Source organism: Lontra canadensis, unplaced genomic scaffold (assembly GCF_010015895.1).
Source record: "Lontra canadensis isolate GAN:19392208 unplaced genomic scaffold, GSC_riverotter_1.0 scaffold32, whole genome shotgun sequence".
Lineage (NCBI taxonomy): Eukaryota > Metazoa > Chordata > Mammalia > Carnivora > Mustelidae > Lontra > Lontra canadensis.
The window spans coordinates 18045220-18069902 of record NW_022631026.1 but is presented as its reverse complement, the minus strand read 5'-3'; the positions used below and the strand labels follow the sequence as shown (position 1 = coordinate 18069902).

The following is a 24683-nucleotide window of genomic DNA, read 5'->3' as shown; positions in this document are numbered from 1 at the left end:
AATCAGGTAATTATACATGCATGGACCAGAAAGCCTAAGCCTTTTTAATTTTCTGTATTTGTCTTAGGCTTTTTTCTTCCTGGCTTTTTCCCCCTTTAGGTTTTAAAATACAATTTTTCTACTGATAAAGATACTTTCCTAAAGTCTTTGGAAATAAGTTCAATAGGATATTGTGTTCACTTTGTTAATTTGGGGAGAATTGGATGAAAAGAGGAAAGAAATAGAAAAAAAAAAAAAAAACCCAAACCCCTCAGCTCCTTTAGAGTTGGTGATGCTTTTGTTTCTAGTTCAGCCTTGCAAATGAGTTTAAAACACCTATAGTACTGCATTATTTAACTTCTGGCTCTGTAAAGTTTTTTTAATCACTTAACCTTCTTCTGTTGCTTTGCCCTTATTTTTTGGTACTTATAGCAGCTAGATGTTCTCAACACATATTTCTAGAAAATCTAACCTACAAGTATTAGAATGAAAGGCTACATTTTATATTTTTTAAAGGCATGTTTTCTCATTTCTCCTTGGGCATGTGGTAACTTGCATGGCTGAATTAGGTGGTTAGTTTTGTGAGGTTTCTCAGTAAGCTGTATAGCTCATTAGTCTTTTCCATGTAATCACACTTTTTTCCCTGCTGACTCTCCCTAGTTTTACCAGCACAGAATGGGAATTGGAAAGACAAAAGGCATCGGTCACTGTCTTACACATACCATCCCGGATTTGGGTGGCATGTAACAATTTTTTTTTGTGGGGGGGATTAAATGCCTCACTTGCCTTTGTGCTCCTGTGTGGTTCCTTCCTTTTGCCAATATTTATGCTTGTTTTTCTCTTATGAATCTTCTACAAGAACTTTGGAAAACAATAATCCTTGGATTTTCAAGATCCAGGATAAGAGGGTGCGTGTTTGCAGAAAAGGTCAAAATTTGAGAGTCCTGGAGTTGTACTGTACAACTGTTCTGGATTGGTGGATATGCAAATATTAAAGGAAGGGAAGGAGCAAATATTACTTTTGATGTGAGTGATCATAACATCTACATTTCCAATTTGGGGGAGAATTTTATTTCAGCATCTTCCATCTGGTTTATTAAATTGGCAGTACATTTTATTTTACACAGAATGTTTAAGCTTTATAAAATGTAGCATTTGAAAAATTCATGCAAGTGGTAGGCTTACTCATTAAAGAATAATAATCATTTTGATTCTTAGGAATGTTTCTGATAGTCCTGATCATTCGGAATATTAGATAAAAAAATACTAGATAATTATTTCCGTATCTTGCACTTTACATAGGTTAATTGAAGTGTGTTTAAAATAAGGCAAAGTAGGAGAGAATTTTAGAAATAGAATTCTGAAATTGAAGAAAGATATTTACATTTATTTTTTCACTTGTAAAAAGTATTGAAGAGATGCCATATTAACCCACCAGAATTTGTTGATGGACTATTGAGCTGTTGTTGATACATATGTAAAGGGCAGTAGCTTACTAATAGCCAACCTGGTCCTTATTGGCGTATGTTGGCAGAGTGCGACTGAAGCTACGGTTAGGACTCTTTTTAACACCCGAGGAAACTTTAGTTTGTATTTTCTGACAATGGGAGTGTCTCAGAGCTTTTTGCTAATTTATTTACTGCTCTTTAGCGATGTGAGGGTATTTTGTGACTACTTTATGGAGGATTGAATTAAGGTAATAGGAGGTAAACAAGTGGTTCAGCAGGTAGTTCATTAATTTTAAGCTCTAGGGTGGTACATTGTGGTAAAAATGTTTGTTTACTTCATATATTTAGTGATTTTAGGGAATGTGCACAAACATGGAAACTATGTCTTCCTTCTCTTCTTTGTGCTTACTGATACATCATTCTGACACGGGTGACATAGAGGTGCATGTTTATCTCTTTATTTGCAGCATATTTTATACTGGTGTTTTGCTTTATTATCTTTACTTAATAAGTGGAGCAATTTGATACCTTTATACTATCAATAAATACTGAATAGGAATAACAAAATGGCAAAAAACCCACACCCCTTCTTTTTTTAGGTGGGGCAAGGGTAGATAGAAGCTATTATGTGAGACTTGTATATCACATCTTGAAAGGCTTAAATATTTGAGCTGAGAATAATTGCAGTAACAGGCCTGACATTTCATGTATTTGGGGGTTTCTGAGTAAACTTTAGAATAATATCAATTTGAATTTTTAATGCCAGTTCTTTCCTTAATTAGATTTTTCGTGAAGCTCGAAGAACAGTACCTAGTATTGTTTACATGCCTCACATTGGTGATTGGTGGGAAGCTGTCAGTGAAACTGTGAGAGCTACTTTTCTGACATTGCTACAAGATATACCATCATTTTCACCTATATTTTTATTGTCTACCTCTGAAACCATGTACAGTGAACTGCCTGAAGAGGTAAGAACTGATTAAATATTTACCTTATAGTTTCAAAATAGTTGATCTTATAAATTGGACACGTTTAATTTATTTAATAAATTTAACTTATTTAACAAAATAAATACTGTTTAGATTCATGCTTTGGTTATACCAATTATTAGCTCTGTGATTTAAGAAAGTTAGTTAATGATTTAAGTTTCACTTTCTTTTTTGGGACTAATGATAGATTTGTCACTGTTACTGTGAAGATTGAGATAATTTATGTTTAGACTAGAGCCCAACATATGTATGATATATACTATAAAGGCCGAAGCTGTATAACAGTTAGTTCCATTACAATTAGCCTTCTTGTTCTTACTGTCTGGTAGATTGTTTGCTGGGACTCGACCTTTCAGTTCTTTCCTTGGTAGCATTATTGTTAATTTGACTGTTAATTCTGCTGTGTGTAGTTTTCAAATCTAGTATTTAGTTTTTGAGTTCAAAGCCAACTCATATTTAATCTATTAGAATCAAAGGTAAAATCACAGAAAAAAATAGTCAACTTGTGAATGAAACTGATTTTTAAAAAATTGTGTTTTTAATACCCTAAGCTTACTAGGTCTTGAAATGATCACCTTTAGAAATGCTTAGAAGTATTTTGTCTAGGTGACACAGTTTATGTGAAAGTTCTGCGTGTTTTAAATGCTATAATGTAAACCTTGATTATGTAGAATTTTATGATTAAGATACCTGTTTACTGAGGTCTTTTTGTTTAGCACTTGTTAGCTGTCTTGCTGATTTTGTAAGTAAATATATTAAATTTAGAATAATTGATTTTTGGTTATTCAGAATCTGATATTCTTTTTTTTTTAAGATTTTATTTATTTATTTGACACAGAGAGAGAGAGATCATAAGCAGGCAGAGAGAGAGGGGGAAACAGGCTCCCCGCTGAGCAGAGAGCCCGATGTGGGGGCTCGATCCTAGGACCCTGAGATCATGACCTGAGCTGAAGGCAAAGGCTTAACCCTCTGAGCCACCCAGGCATCCCCTGATATTCTTAATTAAGACCATTAATCACAATTGTTTTTTATCATAGGGGCCAATAAAGTTTAGTAGAATGCTGTATGTAGTAAGAGTCAGAAAAATGAAGTTGTACCAACTTAATAGTCTTTCAATTTTAGATAAACTTTTGAACCTAGAATAGCCTCAGTTGCCTCATCTATAAAATGTGGGTAACAGACTTCTTGGTGTGAGATGGTATATGTGAATTTATGTTGGAAACCACAGAGCTATAAAATGCTTGGTATTATAAAGTAGGTATTTACTTGAAATTGATTTAAATGGATTGAACCTGGACATACCTAGAAGCCACTTTTAAAAATTAGATCCTCACTGTAAAGTAGTTTCATTATAATTTTTTAAGAGATAAAGAAAATTTGGGATAATTGAGGGGTCTTCTTAGGAATATATAATTACGTGTTCTTTTCCTTATATTGTCTGAAAAATCTGTAAATAAAGGTTTTATGAACCCGTTTTTTTTGATACAGCAATTTTGCCTACTCCTATTTTCTATTCACATATCGATTTCATTGTTGGTTTAGTTCTTTTTCTTTTTTTTTTTTTTTTTTAAACTAAGCTTCAGGCCCAGTGTGAAGCCCAAAATAGGGCTTGAACTCACTACGCTGAGATCAAGACCTGAGCTGAAATCAAGAGTTAGACGCTCAACTGGCTGAGCCACCCAGGCCTACCCGTTGGTTTAGTTTTTTAAAGTTAATATTATATCATACAGATTTTCAGTATTGCCATATTATTGTTGTCATAATTTTTAATGAATTCAACTTACTCATTATTTGTTTACTAGCACCCTTAATTAGTAGCTAAAATATTAAAGAGTTATTAACATTGAATCCTGAAATTTCAACTCTTTTTTCCCGTTTGTTTTCTCTGTTCTTTGCCATTATAACCAAGTAGCTAGTAAAGCTATCATGGATATTCACATTTGTGGGGAGAAGATTATGAGAATTCTTAGACTACTCATTACATAACATGTTTTATAATTACTGTTCTTTGGAAATCCTTCGCTGCCCCTAAGCCTTTCATTTAAATTTTAGCTTTGCTATTAGAATGCTTGCCTTTGAGGTGACAAACTGAGATAGTAGTGAATAATAGGTAGCACATATTGGTAAATATTTGTTGGATAAACGAAAAGCATAGAGTGTTGCAGACTAAGTAACTGTAGATTAGCAAAGTGCCTGATCTGTAGAATAGACAGTGTGTGGCAAAAAACCCAAGTGATTCTAAAAGAAGGAAACTGCCAGTTACTAGAGTGCCTTTAAGAAAATACAGTGGGGGAAAAAATAGTGGAACAGAGAATCATAGGGGAAGGGAGGGAAAACCGAATGGGAGGGTCATTAGAGAAGGAGAAAAACCTTGAGAGACTCAAGTATAGGAAACAAACAGGTTTGCTGGAGGGGAGGTGAGTTGGGGGTGGGGTAATGGGGTGATGGACATTAAGGAGGCACGTGATGTGACGAGCACTGGGTGTTATATGCAACTGATAAATTATTAAACTCTTTATCTGAAACTAATGGTGTACTATACATTGGTTAATTGAGTTTAAATAATAAATACAGTGGATAATTTAAAAGTAAAATACAGATTTTAACCTGTCAAGTAGGCAAATATAAAAAGCGGTTGAATAAATCTCTCAAGGGCAGTCTGAGTAATAGATTTAAATATGTACACATATTTTGGCTCAGCAATACCATTTGTAGGGGTTTATCTGAAGAGTTTTTCACAGACTAACACAAAGATGCAGTGCAGACCACACAAAAAAAATATAAAATATCATAACCTTTATTCATAGATTGGAAACTGTCATATTGTAGAGAATTGGCTAAATTATAAATTTCTTCCATGAAACACGATGAAACCTTTAAAATATTGATGTAGAAAATAATGTCATGAGGTCCTGGCACAGTTGGTAGAGCATGTGACTCTTGATCACAAGGTTGTGAATTTGAGCCCCATGTTGGGTGTAGAGATTACTTAAAAATAAAATCTTAGGGACATCTGGGTGGCTCAGTGGGTTAAAGCCTCTGCCTTCAGCTTGGGTCATGATCCCAGTGTCCCGGGATTGAGCCCCACATCGGGCTCTCTGCTCAGTGGGGAGCCTGCTTCCTCCTTTCTCTCTCTCTGCCTGCCTCTGCCTACTTGTGATCTCTGTTTGTCAAATAAATAAATAAAATCTTAAAAAAAAAATCTTAAAAGTCATGAAAAGATGTTGTGAATACATTGTTAAAAAATACAGGTAATCAGGATGTATAGTATTATCCAAATTTATATGGAAATAACTATATAGTAGTTGTATAGTTATATATTTAAATAAAGCTATTTAAATAGTTATTAATAGAAGTATCAATAGTAATTATTACTGAGTATTAAGATTATAATAATTTTCATTTCTTATCTGTATTTTCTTTTTTTTTAGATTTTTTAAAAAAATTTGTTTATTTGACAGAGATCACAAGTAGGCAGAGAGGCAGGCAGAGAGAGAAGGGAAAGCAGGCTCCCCGCTGAGCAGGGAGCCCAATGCAGGGCTCGATCCCAGGACCCTGAGATCATGACCTGAGCCAAAGGCAGGGGCTTAACCCACTGAGCCACCCAGGCACCCCTCATCTGTATTTTCTGAATCTTTCGTAGTAAATGCTACTGTTCTCAGGAGATAAACTCATTCAGGGATGAAAAGAAAAGGTTCTCCCCACAGCTTTTTTTTAAAAGATTTATTTATTTATTTATTTGACAGAGAGATCACAAGCAGGCAGAGAGGCAGGCAGAGAGAGAGGAGGAAGCAGGCTCCCTGCTGAGCAGAGAGCCCGATGCGGGGCTCCATCCCAGGACTCTGAGATCATGACCTGAGCCGAAGGCAGCAGCTTAACCCCACTGAGCCACCCAGGCGCCCTCCCCACAGCTTTTAAAATAGAACAAAACTGGGTTTGCTTAAATCGGATGCTTAACCCACTGAGCCACCCAGGCCCCCCCTGGGGGAAGGGTAGTGTTTTATTAGTAATATAAACTACTTTCTTTTTGTGGGACAAAGTAATAATTTCATCTTTTAGAGCTCTTTAGCATTCTCTTGTAGATGTTTCTTTGTAGGTACATCTCTCTCCTAATCCAGTAGTTCCCAAAGTAAGTTTGTACTTAAGGCAGTACATTGGAATATTGAAAAAACATTAGAACCTCATTTGTGTTGGGGCGCCTGGGTGGCTTAGTGGGTTAGGGCCTTTGCCTTTGGCTCAGGTCATGATCTCAGGGTCCTGGGATCAAGCCCTGCATCAGGCTCTCTGCTCGGCGGGGAGCCTGCTTCCTTCTCTCTCTGCCTGTCTCTCTGCCTACTTGTGATCTCTGTCTGTCAGATAAATAAATAAAAGCTTAAAAAAAAAAAAGAACTTTATTTGTCTTCATATTTAGTATTTTGTGTATACAGGTTTTATAATAGAAAAGATAATATTAGTAGAATAGTATATTTAAATAGTGTGTTAAATAAATGTACTAGAAGAGATATTTTCAGATTTTTTTTTACTGATGAGGTGTTAGATAAAAAAATTTGGAAATCATTGCTCTAGATCACCTGTTATCCAAGGACTTCTGTGGGCCCCACAAGGCTTTCAGGGAGATGTCACATTCCTCTTTTTTCTAACTACCTATCTGCTTGACTATGGGTTTTCTTCATGACTACAGTCAAAACAACATGTAACATTGAATGTGGAAGCGGAAATGAAAATCCAGTTGTCTCTCAGCCAGACATTAAAGAGAGTTGAAGAAATGTAAAACAATGCCATTTTTCTTGTTAAATTTTATTTTATATATATTTCATATTTTGGAAAATACATTTTTTAAAAGAATATATTTTTCCAAAATACATTTTCAGTGTTAATATATAATGGATTTTAAATGATACATAATTTGGAATGCTCTTAGTTTTATTTTTAATACATAATTACAGACAGATGTAACCCCCATAAACAAGCTCATTTGGGTTCCCAAGTGGTTTTTGAGAGTTTAATAAGATCCTGAGACCAAAACGTTTGAGAACCTCTGACTTAGACCACAAGGTCTTTGAGAGGAGGGGACTGTCTTACTGGCCTTCACTTCTCTACTTCTTGACACATTGGAATTACTTAGTAAATGTTTGTTGCATAACATATAGGAATTTATCACTGAATCACCACATTGGTTTGAACTCTTGTTCAGCCTAATTTCTTTTTTTTTTGTTTTTTGCAAAATTCTACTGTAGGTAAATTTACTTTTGTGGACCCTGTAGACTCTTTCTGAGAATAGCTGGAGAATTTGAGTTGAGTTACATGGGAATTGCAAATTATTTCTCTTCAGGAGAGTTAGAAGAAAGAATTGAGGATTGAGCATCGGAAAGGACTTTTTAAACAAGGAAGCAGATAAAAAGAAATATATAGGAAGGAAAACAAACTTTGGTCAGAAAGAATTGCATTTACATTTCTGAACAGATTAATAGTATGTATTTTGGTATTAAATTATTATGGGCAGGCTCAAGATATAATTGGAAATGAATTTTATTTTATTTTTTGGTCTATTTATTTATTTTAGAGAGGGAGGGGTGAGGGACAGAAGAAAGAGAATCTTAAGCAGGTTCCACGTCCAGTGCAGAACCCCATGTGGGGCTCAGTCTCACAACCCTGAGGTGTGACCTGAGCCAAAATTAAGAGTCGGACACTTAACTGACTGAGCCACCCAAGTCCCCCTGGAAATGAATTTTAAGGAAATATCGCATTAGCTACACTTAGGAAAGTAAAGATTACAAGCAGCATTTTGTTATTTCAGTATTTCATGTCTTTTTGTGTCTCTCAGCTTATCATGGGAACTGGGAGTTAAAAATCAATAACTTAAGTAGAGAAATCCAAGTAGGGGCATTGAAAACTCAGATGAATGATTCACGTATACAAGAGAAGTATCTTAGTATTGATATTTTTTTTTAAGATTTTTTTTTTAATTTATTTGACAGATCACAAATAGAGAGGCAGGCAGAGAGAGAGAGGAGGAGGAGGCAGGCTCCCTGCTGAGCAGAGAGCCCAGTGCGGGACTCGATCCCAGGACCCTGAGATCATGACCTGAGCCGAAGGCAGAGGCTTTAACCACTGAGCCACCCAGGCGCCCCAGTATTGATATTTTTGTTGTATAACAATTAGTTGATTCCTAAAATTTACAAGGAAAGAGGTTATTTTAAGTCTTTTAAAATTACAACTATCTGCAATAAATGAGCATGAATTATTACTATGTTAAGGTAAAATGTCAGTTTATTTTTATTTAATGGATTATTTACTTACTTTGTTTTGAGGAAAGCAGATTTTATTCATGAACACTGTCTTAGGTTCATTTCTGACCTAATTTCCCATTCCTTTTATCTTTGAGATCTTGTGTCTTAAAACATTAATTTTCCCCATTAGAGTCTGAATGAACTCTACCTTTAAAACTGGGGACTGACACCTCTAAGATTTAATAAATGAGGTGAAATGAAAAGATTCTGGTAATGAAAGATTTGCTGCCACTTAGGCAACTATTCCCAGGCACTTGTAGAAGCCAGTTACATTTATTATCTAACACAAGTTTTTTTAACTGTTCAGTAAGAAAAGTATTACTGTCGTTTTCCCATTTGACAGATGAAGAAACTCACAGCTAGTATGGCAAAGCAAAGTTTTGAACCCATATTTGCCTGATTACAAAGGTCATGCACTTACAATGCACTGTACTCTATAAGACGCAGAGAGACCATTTCTGGATATTGTGATGCTTAGGCTGATGAGTGGTCAGGGAAGTAAGTTTTGTATTTGTCAAATTAGAACCATTGTTTATTCATCAAAAACTTGTTGTGTGACTATTGTGTGCAATGCACTGTCATAATAAGTGAATTTGTTGGAGGCAGGCCCAGTGTCTGTTTTTCTCGTGCTTTCATTCAGCGTGCTTAGCTCCCTTATGTGTACACACATACAGAATACTCACAAACTGACACATACATACATGTACATATTTCCAGTATGGTTAATCTTTATTGAATGAATGAATGAATAAAATAGGTGAAAAACCAAAAGATAGCCACTGTTCTCTAATAATTCAAAGTTCAGAGTGGGCCAACTGGGTGGCTTAGTTGGTTAAGTGTCCAGTTCTTTATTTTGGCTCAGTCATGATCTCAGGGTCGTGAGGTCAGGCTCCACACCCAGCACAGAGTCTGTTTGAGATTCTCTTTCCCTCTCCCTCTGCTCCCTACCCCCATAAATAAAAATACGCATATATTTTTTAAAAAAGCGTAGAAGGAAGAGAGACCTGGAAAAAATAATACAGTATGAGGAGTGCTATGATAGTATAGCATGTAAAATATGTATATAATATGTAAGAAAACAATCCAGGAAAAACCTGATAAAGTTAGCTTTATCAAAATTAAATACTTTTAAAAAGACACCATTAAGAAAATGAGGAAACAAGCCACAGACTGGGAAAAAAATATTTCAGATACATCAAATTGCATATCTTGGTAAGACTTACATGCAGAATGTATTAGAACTCTTTCAGGGTGCCTGGCTGACACAGTTCACTAGAGAATGCAACTCTTGATCTTGGGGTCACGAGTTCAAGCCCCACCTGAAAAAGCTGAAAAAAGACTGAAAAAGCAACCCACAGAATGGCAGAAGGTACTTGCAAATCATATATCTCATAAAGGGTTGATATCCAGAGTAAATAGCTCTACAACTGAAGAATAAAAACCCAGCCAACCATACTTCCCCTAAAGAAGCCATATTCACATGGCCAATAGCATATGAAAAGATATTGAACATCACTAATCAAAAGGGAAATCAAATTGAGACCACAATGAGATGTCAGTTCATACCCATTAGGATGGCTATTATCATAAAAACAGAAAATGCGGATGCCTGATGGCTCAGTCGATTAAGTGGCCTTGGGCTCAGGTCATGATCCCAGAGTCCTGGGATCGAGTCCCGCATCGGACTCTCTGCTCAGTAGAGAGCCTGCTTCTCCCTCTGCTTGTGCTCTTTTGCTCTCTGTCAAATAAATAAAAATCTTAAAAAACAAACAAACAAACAAACAAACAGAAAATAGCTAATGTTGGTCAGGACCTGAAGAAATTTGAGCCATTGTATATTTCTGGTGGGAATATAAAATTGCACAGGGTCATTGAAAATAAATTGTACAGTGATTCCTTAAAAAGTTAAACAGAATTATCCTATGATCCAGCAATTCTGCTTTTGAGCATACACTCAAAAGAAGTGAAAGCAGCGATTCAAACAGGTATTTGTATACCCATGTTCATAGTCGCATTTTCACAATAGCCAAAAGGTAGAAACATACAAATGTCCATCATCAGATAGCTGGATAAAAAAAATGTGGCATATGCATACAGTATAACATTTTTAGCTTTAAAATGGAAGGGAATTTTAACACAGGCTACAGCATAGATAAACCTTGAAGACATCATGCCAAGTGAAATAGGCCTGTCACTATGGACAAATACGTGATTCCTCTTCTAAAAAGTTCTAGAGTAGTCATATTCACAGAGATAGAAAGTAGAATGGTGATTGTCAGAGGCTGGGGAAAGGGAGAGTAGGGGTATCAGTATTTACTGGATGCAGTATTTCACTTGGGGAGGATGAAAAAGTTTTGGAGTTCGATGGTTCGATAGTTGCATAACAATGAGAATATATTTAATGGTACAGACTGTATAATTAAAAATGATAAAAATGGCAAATTTTATGTTATGACTATTTTACCACAATTAAGGAAAAAAACACTATAGTTAAGATTTAAATAGACATTTCACCGAAGAGTATGTATTCTCTTGGGCTAATAAAGCATGGGAAAAGATTGTTAATTCATTAGTCATTCAGGAATGGGATACTACTGCACAACTACTAGACAGTATTGAGTGTTGGCAAAGGATGTTAGAGAAAGTGGAGGCCTTATACACTGGTGGTGGAATTGTAAAGCATGTAGTCATTTTTTGAAAAATTGGCAGTTCTTAAGATGGAAGTCATAAACTTATGATATGACTCAGCATTTCCACTCCTAGGTAACTACAGAAGAGAAATATGTTCATACAAAGACTTGAAAGCAAATGTTCCTACTACCATTATTCATAATAGTGGAAACAGCCCATTATTCATTCACTGGTGATTGGGGAAACCAAACATTTATATATACACACAGTGAAATACTGTTCAGCATTAAATGGAATGAACTGATAACGTTCTACAGTATGGATGAGCTTCAGTATATTATGCTAAGTGAGAGAAGCTAGAGAACAGACTACATGATACAGTTTCTAGAAAAGGCACATCCCTAGAGACAGTTAAATCAGTGGTTGTTGGGTGGGGAGTGTGAGTATGAGAGGGATTGATGGGCATGAGGGTGATCTTTGGAGATAATGGAAATGTTTTAAAACTGACTTGTGATGGTTGCACAACTGAATTAATTTACTAAAAATCATTGAAATTAAAGTTTAATAAGGGGTTTTAGAAGGTACGCTTGTGTGTATCTGGGAAGGTCAGAGAAAGCATCATCCAGAAAGCATTGGCTTGAGTGGAGGGTTAAAAACAGGGTTAGAGGGGCACCTGGGTGGTTCAGTGGGTTAAAGCCTCTGCCTTTGGCTCAGGTCATGATCCAGGGTCCTGGGATCAAGCCCCGCATCGCATCGGGCTCTCTGCTTGGTGGGGAGCCTGCTTCCCCCTCTCTCTCTGCTTCCCTCTCTGCCTGCTTGTGATCTCTGTCTGTGAAATAAATAAATAAAATCTTAAAAAAAACAAAACAAAAACAAAACAACAAGTTTAGGAAAGAGTGGATAGCACATATAGAGATCATTGTGAACCAGTGTGAGAAAGCATGATTTCAGGGAGTTATCTGAGGCTTCTTGTCTAGTTGCAGCATGAAATTTGAGGCTGGGACTGTCAGAAGATAAAGCTAGGAGTAAATTTAAAGTGAAATGAGCCTACTTGTAAAGTGATGGATCTAAGCTGTTGGTAATAACCTGGCAAGAGTTTTAGAGTATTACCACAGACTTACTCTTGGTATGCTTTTGTATTCACAAAGTTTAACACAGTGTTGAAAAATGATCCGAAGAGAGAATATTTAAAACTGAGATGAGATGTTTTGCTACTCTTGAACAAAATCCTGGTACTTCTAGGGTATTGCATTCTATTTATTTTTCAAGACCCAGGTAATGTTAGCTATTTCTGCTGTATCTCATCTAATGCCTCTTCACCCCTACCTCTTGCAGAGTCTCTTCTGTTTCTCAATGAGTGTTAGGACACTTCTGGTGTGGTACCGTAATGCTTTCTTATGAAATTTTTAAGATCCTTGACAGCAGGAAGTAATTGTATTTCCTTCAAGTTTGTAATGGCAGGATTTGGCATTATATTTAGCACACCATGGGCATTCAGTGGTAAATTTGCTTTGTAGAGCTTTTGAGGAAGGACCAGTGAAGCATAGATCAAAGGGTTGGGGGGAATTTTACATGAAAGTAGTCTACAAAAAAAATATTGGAAGGGCACATGGTGAAATTTTTATAAATTCTTAAAGGATTTGGCTTCGTGTTGAGGTAAATAGTTCCCCATCCAAATTTTGAATTCTACTTTTCATTCTTTTCCGTGTTAGAATTTTAGAGTTGGAAAAGGCCTTTAGAAATTACATAATGTAGGGTTGTTTTTTTTTATTTACTTTGTGATCTTTAGCCAATTACATAAACCTTTTCAAGTTTAAGTTTTCTCAAGTATAAAATGAAGGACTCCTATATATACTTCATTGTTCTAAAGATTGAAATATTTAGAAATTTTTAGTCTTCAATCCAGTAAGTACTTAGACATAACAAAGAATGAATTATCTAATGTTTATCATAAACGTGTGACTAAATTTGGGCTAGGATCAAATGTTTCAAATTTTGATCCAGTGTTTTCTCATTGTCTTGTAGTTGGTTCTTCTTTCTATATTAGTTACCTTTTCCCATTTTCATTTGCAGTTGCCATTTTGATCTAGGGGAAGGAAATTGCAAACTTTACTCATTGATTCCATGCTAATTACACATTAGTATGTCCCAGTCATTGTGGTAGCTGTAGGAAAACGGATGAATAAGGGATAGTCCCTGTTCTCAGGGAGTTTGGTGTCTAGAAGTGGAATACAGACCTTCTAGGAAAACATAAAAATTGAAGTGTGTAGAATTAATGTGGATGATGAGGTTTTAAGCAGCCTGTCTTGCAAGGGGGACATCTGGGGTCAAAGGCTCTATAGAGGAGGTAAACAAAGGAGAGTATGTAATCATCAGTGCGAGGAATTGAGGGATGTGAGAATGACTGGCTTAATATTGCTTGGGAGTTCTGCGTGGAAGGTGGTGTTACTATGGAGCGTTCTGGGGAGAAACTGAAGGTTTAGTTTATTTGCAGTGAAACCAGGATTCCGGAAGATGCAGTGGAATAGACTTGGGTTGAAAAGAGCCCAGGAAAGGAAATCACTGAATAGGAAGTACACAGAAATAATGTACAAGAAGGCGGTGTTGTTAGCATCCTTCCAGCTCTCTAGTGTAGATTCTAGGTCATTCCTTTCTAGCTCTTATGCAAGAAGGCCTTTGAAATTTGCCATCTAACTGTTATAATTGGTTATCCTTTCTGCTATTATTTGTTGACTCTTCCAGAGATAGTATAATGTATTAATAACTTGGGCAACTGGTCATTCTGCCATTACAGATTAGACAATGAGGTTGAATCTCTCAACAGCATAGCCTTAGGACTAGGTTAACTAACCCCACGTGAACCCCACATGAATAAAAATTAAAGATTGTATTGGAAGTTGAAGAAATTGTAGTTTGGTATAATAAGTATACTTTTAATTCTCTACATATTTAATGTCTTTGTGTGTATGTGTGTAGGTTAAATGTATCTTTAGAATACAGTATGAAGAGGTCTTGTATATTCAAAGGCCTATTGAAGAAGACAGAAGAAAATTTTTCCAAGAATTGATTCTCAATCAGGCATCAATGGCTCCACCACGGAGGAAACACACTGGTAAAGTTCCCAAAGCCTTTAGGGAAATGGGGGAAGGGGATGGGGAGTGGAATTAAGAAATGCCCTTTCTGGGCGCCTGCGTGGCTCAGTTGGTTAAGCAACTGCCTTCAGCTCAGGTCATGATCCTGGAGTCCTGAGTTTGAATCCCACATCAGGTTCCCCCTTCTCTCCAGGGAGCCTGCTTCTACTCTCCCTCTGCCTGCCACTCCTGCTGTGCTCTCTTTCTCTTTCTCATTCTGTCAAATAAATAAATAAAATCTCTTTAAAAAATGCCCTTTCTCTGTGAAGTATGTAAACCTGGCGTTTCACACACCTGTACCCCTGGGGATTAAAATATATTATATGTTTATTAAAAATAAAATAAAATTAAAAAAAAAAGAAAGAAGAGAAAAAAAAAAGCCCTTTCTTGTCACTTTAAAAAAAAATTTTTTTGTGTGGAAGTAAAGTCAGTTTTTTAGATTCTTCTCATTAGATGGACACATTTTCTTTGGATGGAAATTTCTCTTTAGATGGAGAGGCAATTGTGTTTACCTGACTTGAGATTATGAAGTACAGCCTCATAGTTACAGCTTTACTAAAAAGCGACTGTTAATGAAGTCTTCTTATCATTTCAGTTCAGGTGCTCTGGTAGATTTCACATTCTGAGGCTCAAAAAGTCTTCAATTCTGTTCTGTTTTAGTTCAAGTACAGAGGACTTGAACAATAATTTTGAGAACACTGGGTGGTGTGCTGATTACTTTGTAGGTGTGATGGGTCAAGAGATGATCAGAATGTTTGCCTTTTCTGGTTTATTTATTTTTCACATTTTTATTGAGTACCTATTCTGTTAGGTATCTTATGGTAGGAACTTGGAAACCCATCATGACTTTAAGTATTAGAATTTTCTTGGATTTGGCTTAGTAGCATAATATTTCAAATTTCAGCCCCTTGACTTAAATGAGGAATGCATTCTAAGTCGCTTAAGAGACTCTTTCTAGTCTTAAAAATGTATAAAAGATGAGGTCTTCTTTGTAATCTTTCAGCCTCTTCTTGAAAATAGCAATCCTGTTACAAGTTTTTAAGTGTCTTTGCCATCATTCTATCTTTATGTTTCTCATGTGGTTATTGGAGGATATTAAATACATTTCTACCCCTTCCAAGTCCTTGCTTTTCTGAATTCTACTTCTGTTTTTTATTGATTATCTTTCCAACACGTCAGTCATTTAATTGTTCTTTAGTGACTCATTTCCACATTTTCTCAGAGTTCTAAAAATGAGCATCTATCAAATGGCTGAAGTTGTGGGGTTTTTTCCCCCTAGAAACCTTGGGAAATTAAATATGGAAGTTATACCTTCTGATTATTGGTTGTTCCCTCCCGTTAATCTAAATAAGTTTTCAAAATATTTCATTATGAAAATGATTCATTTTATCTTGCATATTCCAGATACATTTTAGTCTCATTCATAGATTGAATTTTCTGTGTTAAGGATTAACATAATTCTTTTTCTTTTTGAGTTGCTTCTATTTACTTTCATTTTTCATCTTAGGGGCTATTGGGAAATCAGCCATAATCCTTAAAAGTTTAATCCTGAAATTCAGTGTGATACTGGGAAAGTCTTTTAAGGAATTAGGGAATAATGTGTTTAGGAAAGTTAATACTTTACCTTTTGAGATTTTTGTTTGTTTTAGGGTAGATAGTGAATATTATAGATTTTATATATAACACTAGACTGGATTTTCTATCTTATTCATGTTTTGGGGATTCTTCTTCTAGTCCCTCCCCCCCCTTTTTTTTTTGAGGGAAAGAGAGGGTAGGGAGGGGCAGAGAGAGAGGGAGAGTCTTGAGCAGGTTCCACTGCACAGCACAGAGCCCCACACAGGGCTCGATCTCATGATCCTGAGATATGAGCTAAGCTGAAGTCGAGAGTCAGGTAAACGACTGAGCCATCCAGGTGCCCCCAGTTTGTAATTTTTTTTTTTGCTCCCTGCGCAGGTACATGCCATTCACTACCCCTACTATGTTGTATTAAGAATATGAATAGAGGACTTGTCTAAAATTAGAACTTTTGGGAGGGGGAAGGACCAGAGAATGGTTACTTGCCTATTTCACTTTCATGCAAATAAGGCAACCCCATTTTGAGAAGAGGGTTTTTAAACAACATTGACTTTAAGCAAATCAGCATATAGTTCTTCACCTAAAGATATTTTTGTTGATTTGAAATAGTTCTAGTAAGTTTTATGTAAATCATATTTCAAAATCAAATTATTTAAAATCATATATATCATTTGCCATTTAAAGGAGTCCTACTATGAATTGTTTTATTAAATCTATTCTCTAATGTACTGTTACTTTCCATTCACATTTTTACTTACTGGCTTTACAGGTGGTTTGTATGTACTTGGAATTCTTTTTTGAGTGAATGCCAGAAAAATAATTGCTGTCCTGGATCTGTTGGAATCTTAACATTTTCTTCTGTTTTCTTTAGGTCTTTGTGCTATGGAAGTGCTTCCCCTTGCACTACCTTCTCCACCTCGTCAGTTATCAGAATCAGAAAAAAACCGGATGGAGGACCAGGAGGAAAATACTTTAAGAGAGTTGCGGTTGTTTCTCAGGGATGTAACCAAGAGGCTGGCCACAGATAAACGCTTTAACATCTTCAGCAAACCGGTGGATATTGAAGAGGTCTTGTTTCAGTAGTGTGCAAACAGTGAAGTTGAACTGGCTAAAAGAAAAAAATGTTGACATCTTTTTTTGGAAGGAAAAAAAACAAAGGCATGGATGAATATTACCCCTAGCCTGTAAAATTTTAATCCATGTGATAACTACCGATGTCATCAGCAAAAATCTGGTGACTTTTGGATGAAAATAGTGACCAATTTGTATGTCCTCTTAATTAGTATTGATCTTTGTGATCTCTATCTCTTCAGTTTAAGAAGAGGATTAAAAGTTACTTTAGTGAAATGTCCATACTAGACTATTTTTATTCCAGGATAAATCTTGCTCTTAAAAAGTATATTGGTGTTAACCAACCAATACCAATTAATTTTGGCATTTTCCAAATTATGTATACTTTAGCGAAAGTGGTGGCAAAGAAACCTGAAATTTATCTTTCATATTTTGGAAATGCCTGTGACTAAAAGATGCTGTTTGAAGTTAAGTATATCCTGTGTAACTAAAATTGTTTTTCCCTGCAAGGATTTTTCTCTGCTCCCAGTGGAAAATTTCTCACTTTTTATGTGTATTGTTTTGTGTCCTTGTGGGAGCATGGTTTGTGATGATAAGAAAAGAAATTTTCCATTTGGAATCTACTATAATACTGTAGATGAAATTTTTTTTGTTTTGTTTTGTTTTTGTTTTTGTTTTTTTTTATCCTGGGATAATGTAGTGTGTGGATGAACACAATATAGTCTTTACTGACCTTCTTCTTATAGTTCAGACTCCATGTTTGAACAGCTTTGGTGTTGTTGGTTTTAAGTTTTTTCTTCCATCTTTTTTTTTTAATTTGAATTATGAAATGATTCATAGTTTAATGTTGTGTCCTTGTTGTGAAATCTGTACTTTTGGACCTGAGCAGATTCCTTTGGAATCATTACGTCATCTATGACCAGAAAGAATAAGCTAGCATTATGGGTTTTTTCCCCTCTGAAAGTAGCTATTTTTCCATTTTTGGTTTTTGTTTGTTTTTTGGAGTAAAGGGACTGTCTGTAACTTTATTTGTATATTTTTATTTATCCACAATACATAGTTTTATCCACTGATCCTTTTAACAACCTCACAAGGTCATTATTATTCTTATGTTGCAGCTCAGGAAACTGAGGCTCCTAGGCAAGCGACATAGCCAAGACTGAAAGATTTTTTGAAATTCAAAGTCCACATTCCTTACATTATATCACAGCTATAGCTTAAATCTTTTTCTACTGAAAAGACAGGAATTGCCTAATTTGCTTTAGCAATTAATACATAACATTTTACATTTTTGGAACATTTTTCCCCTCTTAGTGTTACCAGATAATCTTAAAACTGTCAGACTACTTTAAAGATTATTTTAGATGTTTATTTTTATTTGAAATTGGGTATGGGTCTCTGACAATTAAATTTTTTTTTTTTTAAGGTTTTATTTATTTATTTGACAGAGAGACAGTGAGAGAGGGAACACAAGCAGGGTGAGTGGAAGAGAGAGGAGAAGGCCCCCCACCAAGCTGGGAGCCTGACACAGGGCTTGATCCCAAGATCCTGGGATCATGACCTGAGCTGAAGGCGGAAGCTTAACGACTGAGCCACGCAGGTGCCCCTCTGACACTTAATTGATAAGGGCTTGACTTCAAGTCAACCTACTCTACTGGGAGTGAACCAGTTTTGCCCTTCCCCCAGAGAACTCTCTTCATTCTAAACAGAAGAAATGATCAGATTTCAAATGCCATCTGTGGTAGAATAAAAGTTTTATAAAGGGTGGTAAGGCATTGGAAGGGAATAGAAAATGTTGATTAGATAAAACTTTTATTCAAGGGTTATGTTTTCTTATTTTCTGTTTTATTCTTTTTTTAATGTTCATTCTGCTTCTGGTGCTTTGCTCTTAAAGCTGAAAACAGAGGTCTCTCTGAAGCATGAAGGGAAAACAAGATACCTTTTTTTTTTTTTAAACATTTTATTTATTTGAAAAAGAGAGAGCAGGGGTAGGGGGGTGAGGAAGGGAAAGGGTAAAGGGAGAGGGAGAAGCAGACTCCCTGCTGAGCAGGGAGCTGGACTCAGGCTCATCCCAGGACCCCTAGATCATGACCTGATCCAAAGGCAGATGCTTAACCAACTGAGCCATCCAGGTGCCACACAAGATAATATTTAAATAACCTAAAAAATAAAAATTTATATTCAGATGATGAATTTGACATGTCTAAAAACTTTGTGGAATTCCAAAGCAGACTTCAGAGAAAACAGAAGTTTAGAAAATAAACATTGAACTTAAAATTAGATATTGGAGCAAAAATTTTATAATCTTCAGTAATGTAAATTTTTAGAAAATGTGTAATAGTGAGAGAGAAAGTGAGCATGAGTGGAGGGGCAGGGCAGAGGGAGAGGGAGAAGCAGATGCTTAAACCAACTGAGCCACCCAGGCTCCCCCTATTATATAAATTTTTACAGTGCTTTGCAGTTAATAAACAGTTTGCATATGTACACAAGGCATGCCAAATGCCAGAACCAGGAATCTAATAAATATCTTCTGAGCTCTTATTTGTTCAGTATAGCTTCACTGCCTTCCCTATAAGGAAATTTTCAGCTCCTGGAAATTAAAAAATTATCACATGCCCACACAGTTACCTAAAAATTTTTAAAAAATGTATAAAATATGTATATGTTTGTGTGTGTATTTACAGTGGAGAAAAAGTGACCTTTTTTTCATAGAACAGAAATTATCCTAGCTCCAGAATTTGGTCCTGGATTAATTAGATGTTTCTAAGACTGCTTTTATATCAAACCTGATTATGTGATTTGAGAATTGCATTGGGGGAGGCAATAGGTAAATAGGTTGGTAGAGCTTTCTTAGTGGCTGAATGTTACAAAACATTGGGCAAATCCTTACTACCTCCTATTTTGAGTTATCTCCCAGAAAGTTGGCACATAGAGCACTTTTGCTTGCGAATTCATTTATCGTTAGGGAAGTCCAAGCAAATTTTTATTAGTCATTGAAGGCAATACTTATTTTTGTTGTATAATTGACTCAGAAAGTTTGTAATGACTCCAAAGGAGCAGAAAACACTTTCCATGAAATGATTCACCCTAGAAAATGAGAAAGAAAAAATATTTTTGTTTAAAGATATTAAAGAGATTTACGAGAGAACTTCTTTAGTAATATGAAAAATCTATGTTTCTTAATTTTCTTCAAAAAATTTCTTGAAGTAATATTTATTGATACTTATTGGGTGTTTTTATGAATACGTTTTCTTCTCAGGTAGATCCAGAGGATTGGGGTGGGGGGAAAAAGCTGACAAAATTGGCTTTTATATTTCAAAATGAGAAACATTTCAGTGTTTATTTGGAAATGACTTGAAACCAAAGCTTTCATGGAAAGTTGACTTCAAAGTAGTAACTTTAGTAGTATAAATTGTTCTATAACTTTATCCTTATTTGTAATTTTTAAGCTATTTATATTTAATTTTTAAATAACCACATGGTTTTGTGTTTTTCTGAGTAGGTCATATGAAATAGAAGTAATTTTCATTAAAATATCCTCTTTGTTTTAGGTTTCAGATTATCTTGAAGTAATCAAGGAACCAATGGATTTATCAACAGTAATAACTAAAATTGATAAGCATAATTACCTGACTGCTAAGGATTTTCTGAAAGATATTGACCTCATCTGTAGCAATGCTCTAGAGTACAATCCAGATAAGGACCCAGGAGGTAAGGAGGCTCTGGGCAAGATTCACTTTGGTGATCAATAAGATAATTGAAAGTGTAAATACTAAAGCATGCCCATGTTTAGGTAGATAAATTAGTTTTAAGGACATATTATTATATTTAGAAACTTCTTTATGAGGAACTCATACTTAAATGTAATTATTATTTTATTAAATTAAATAATGGATTTAAATTAGGATTTTATATTAGGTATTCTGTTCAGTGTTTAGTTTTTACTTTTTGTACTTAGATTCTTATTTTGTTCAGGTAGGGTGGAAAACTGAGTAATTGAGAATTGAATGTGAAATTTATTTGTTTAGTAAACAGCAGTGCTGATAAACACTGGGAATTCCAAATTGATGGGAACTCATTATAGGATAAGTTTATATAGTAAAAGACCCCTTTAGGGCGACAGCGTGTATTCTGTCGATTGTGGGTATTTTTAATGTTATTTTATTGTTTTGTTCCTAATCCCACCCTGTACTCAAATCTGTAGTCCTAGCTCTTTGAGTACCCTCCAGGAAGGACCTCTAGGAACATATCTGTAGTTAAAACAAGATGAATTGACTGATTCATTGTAACACGAAAGAATATATATCATTTGGAACTATATGGGATTTGAGCTTGTGCTGAGGATTTTGGAGAGGATTTAAGAAATGTCAGGCATTGTAGTAGATTGGATGCTCTTAGAAAGTGGGGGTAATTTTGTGATTAGGTATTTGAAGAACCTGAAAGGCAAGAAGAATGGAAGAATGGAAGAATGGAGCAAGGCTAAAACTGGGATGGGGAAACAGTCATTCATATTATCCAAGATAGGGTTATATTTGGTTATTTTTGTAGCTAGAACAATGTTCATGCTTTTGTCTATGTTTAGATATGATTGTGGAGTGCTCTTGATTTTATCTTGATTCATCATGGTCACCAAGTGGCCTTTTCTGATGTTGTGTTCTTAAAATTGTATATGTTTAATATGAGTACACCAAGGCCAGCTGATAGTGCCAGTTTCCATCTGACAGAGACTGTTATTCTTTCACTCTGCTGAGAATTCTGTTTCTTCAACAGGCAGTAGATAATTAAGATGCTTTTTACTTCTTTAACATTGATTTAACTTTCAGTTATCTCAAGATAGAATATAGTTTCTGCCTTGCTTCTGTATTCATGGGCACTTAGGCCACTTGTTAGAATGACCTGGATTTCTCACTTTCACATGAAATTATGTGTTTCTCATCTAAATTTAGACAACAGCATGTCATAGTCCCTAATTCCAAGTTTAGAGTCAGAATTACATTTTACATAGCTGTTAAGCTTTGTATTAGGACATTTGCCTCTTGTTTGTTTTTGTTTCTTTTGCTTCGTTTTGACTTTTTATCATATATGTTGTATAGAAAAATTAGTTCTAGAGATTAAAAACAAAGAAGATAATTAAAGTAACTTGTAATTGCATTACCCTGTGTTCTTTCTCTCTCACATACACAGATATATTGTATACGGAATACATACATGCATAATATTTTTACTAAGATGAGAACATAATTTTTGTGAACTTTGTCATTCATGTAGTATTTTGTGAAAAGTTTATGAGTTAATACATTTCTGCGACATTATTTTAATCACGTAGATGTACTGTTATAACTAATACCCTGTTGTTGGACATACTAGATTTTTTAGTTTTTTTCCTTTGTTATAACACTGATGAATATCTCTGTAGCATAAATCTTTTGCACATTCCTGTTTCCTTAGAATGAATTTTTTTTTTTGCTTAGAATGAATTTCTTAAAGTGGAATTTCTGAATCAAGGAATATATATCTATATCTACATACAGATATAGATATAGATATAGATATCTTCCTTCTAAGGCTTTTAATCTGTACTGTTAAATTTTTCCCACAATTTTTTCTTTTACCAGCAGCATCAGGGCCATTGTTAGCCAATATAACAATTTTGTGTGAGTGAGAGAATCCTCTTCTTCTGTGTAGATGGCATCCAGCAACCGGACCACACGTTTGGGTAGTGAAGAATGGGCTGGATGTCAGCTTCATTTAATTTCTTTGCTGGGGCCCTTGGTGAGGGTACAGTCTGCACAAATGTGTATAGTAGCCTTGACCAAAGTATGAAAGTACTTGAGTGCCTACATTGTGTCTTAGTTTTCAAGATACAGAGGTTGTAGGAGGTAATAAGAGCTTGGGCTTTGGATTTATACCTAAGTGTTAGTCCCAGTTCTGCTATTACCTAGTTCATTAACATGATTGAGTTTAGTCCTTCACATTTTAGTATCTCTATCTGCAAAATAGGGATAATTGAAGTATTCTTCTCATTGGGGTGGTTGTATGGGTTAAATGAGAAAATGTATTAGGTTAAATCTTACGGAACTACCGTTTTCATATGGTTCAACCTAAATATATTAAGCCCTTAGCATAATGCCTAAGACTTGTTAAGTGTTCCATAGAGGTTAGTAGTTCATATTTTTATTTTTGTTATCATCATTAGTTTATTTAAATTGTACCTTAATTTTTCATAAAGTCGTTGATTAGCGGGTACCTGTGTATTAAATTCCCTGGACCACATTTAGGAAAAAATCTATGGACTGATAGTGAAAAATAAATTTGAATGGTTAGAGAAAGCCAGTTGAGGTCACTCCAAATTTCCCACTCATGTTACTTAATTACAACCACATTGGGTTAATCATAAAGGTCAATCTGGTCAATTCAGATTTTTCACCCTATGTTACTTAATTATAACCACATTGAAATAATACTACTTTTGAGGAAGAAACCATGTTTTTTGGTGCATAATAAGCTTTTCCTATCTGATGCAGTTGTATAATCAAAGAATAAGGCTCTATCTCACAGAGTTGACATGTACACTTATAACTTTCTTTCTTCACTGTTTTAGATGCAAAGAGTGCAAAGATATAATTCAAAAGCACGATTTTGGCTCTTAGATTATTTCGTATCTTTAAGTTAAGAGGCTTATTTTTTTCTTAGCAGCAGAACCACTTGTTATGTATTAGGAAAACAACCTCAGGGTCCGTTGTGTAGCAAGTGGAAATTACATGAGTGTTGTATTACTTTTACAAGCTCCCATGAGTATTTGGAAGCTTACAGTGTTCTGTTTTGCAGAACTCTTGGCCATTTGGGAAAAAAACTAGCATATACATAGAAGACAAAAGCCAGTATTTTGAAAGCTATCCATGTTGCCTAAGTGTTTACCCAAATTCTCTCCCTTGAGGATGATGTGGACAGAAATTAAATACGTTAGCCAGAAGGATTTTAACTTGTAGTTCTAAATGTAACTAGTATCTCAGATATTTGACCCTAATTACTATCTTATGGATCTGTATATGTTAAGCCATTCCCCATTCTTTGTCTTGTAGACATCACATTCTCTAGCCCCCAGTCTCATTCACAAACAGACCATTATTGAGCTCATTTAGCTGAAAGTTCAGACTTAGTCTTGTAGTCTTCTCAGAATCTTCTGTTTTGTACCAGTTTGCTTAGGAATAAAGCTCACAGCTTTACCCTAGCTTTTGGAGCCCTCTGTGGGCTTCAGCCAAACCCATTAATATTTTCTATTAGTGTTTGTGAGTACCATGTACTAGTTACTGAACCAGGTGCTTAGAATACAAAGATGATTGTGACCGTCCTTGCCTCTTAACGGTAGAGATACTCAGATGTAATACATGTTGAATAACTGCTCTGAGGCAGACATTATGCTATGTGTTATGGTATTAGTTTGAGAGAGTTTTCATAACAAAATGCTATGGACTAAAAGAGGCTTAAAGAACAGAAATTAATTTTCTTACAGTTCTGGGGGCTCAAAGTCCTAAATGAAAGTGTCAGCAGGTTTGGTTTTTCTTGAGG

General features: G+C 35.3%; 1 protein-coding gene across 2 annotated transcripts in view; it reads left to right on the top strand.

Annotated features, from left to right (window-relative positions):
- Positions 1–24683, top strand: part of ATAD2B (ATPase family AAA domain containing 2B) — a 152980-nt gene that overhangs the window by 100195 nt on the left and 28102 nt on the right. The window contains exons 19-22 of one of the 2 annotated variants that reach the window (XM_032866927.1): positions 2210–2395; positions 14314–14449; positions 16915–17111; positions 20666–20825. In XM_032866927.1, coding sequence (XP_032722818.1) covers positions 2210–2395; positions 14314–14449; positions 16915–17111; positions 20666–20825 — 679 coding nt within the window. The remainder of the gene's footprint in view (positions 1–2209; positions 2396–14313; positions 14450–16914; positions 17112–20665; positions 20826–24683) is intronic. The other variant, XM_032866926.1, reaches the window with a different exon arrangement.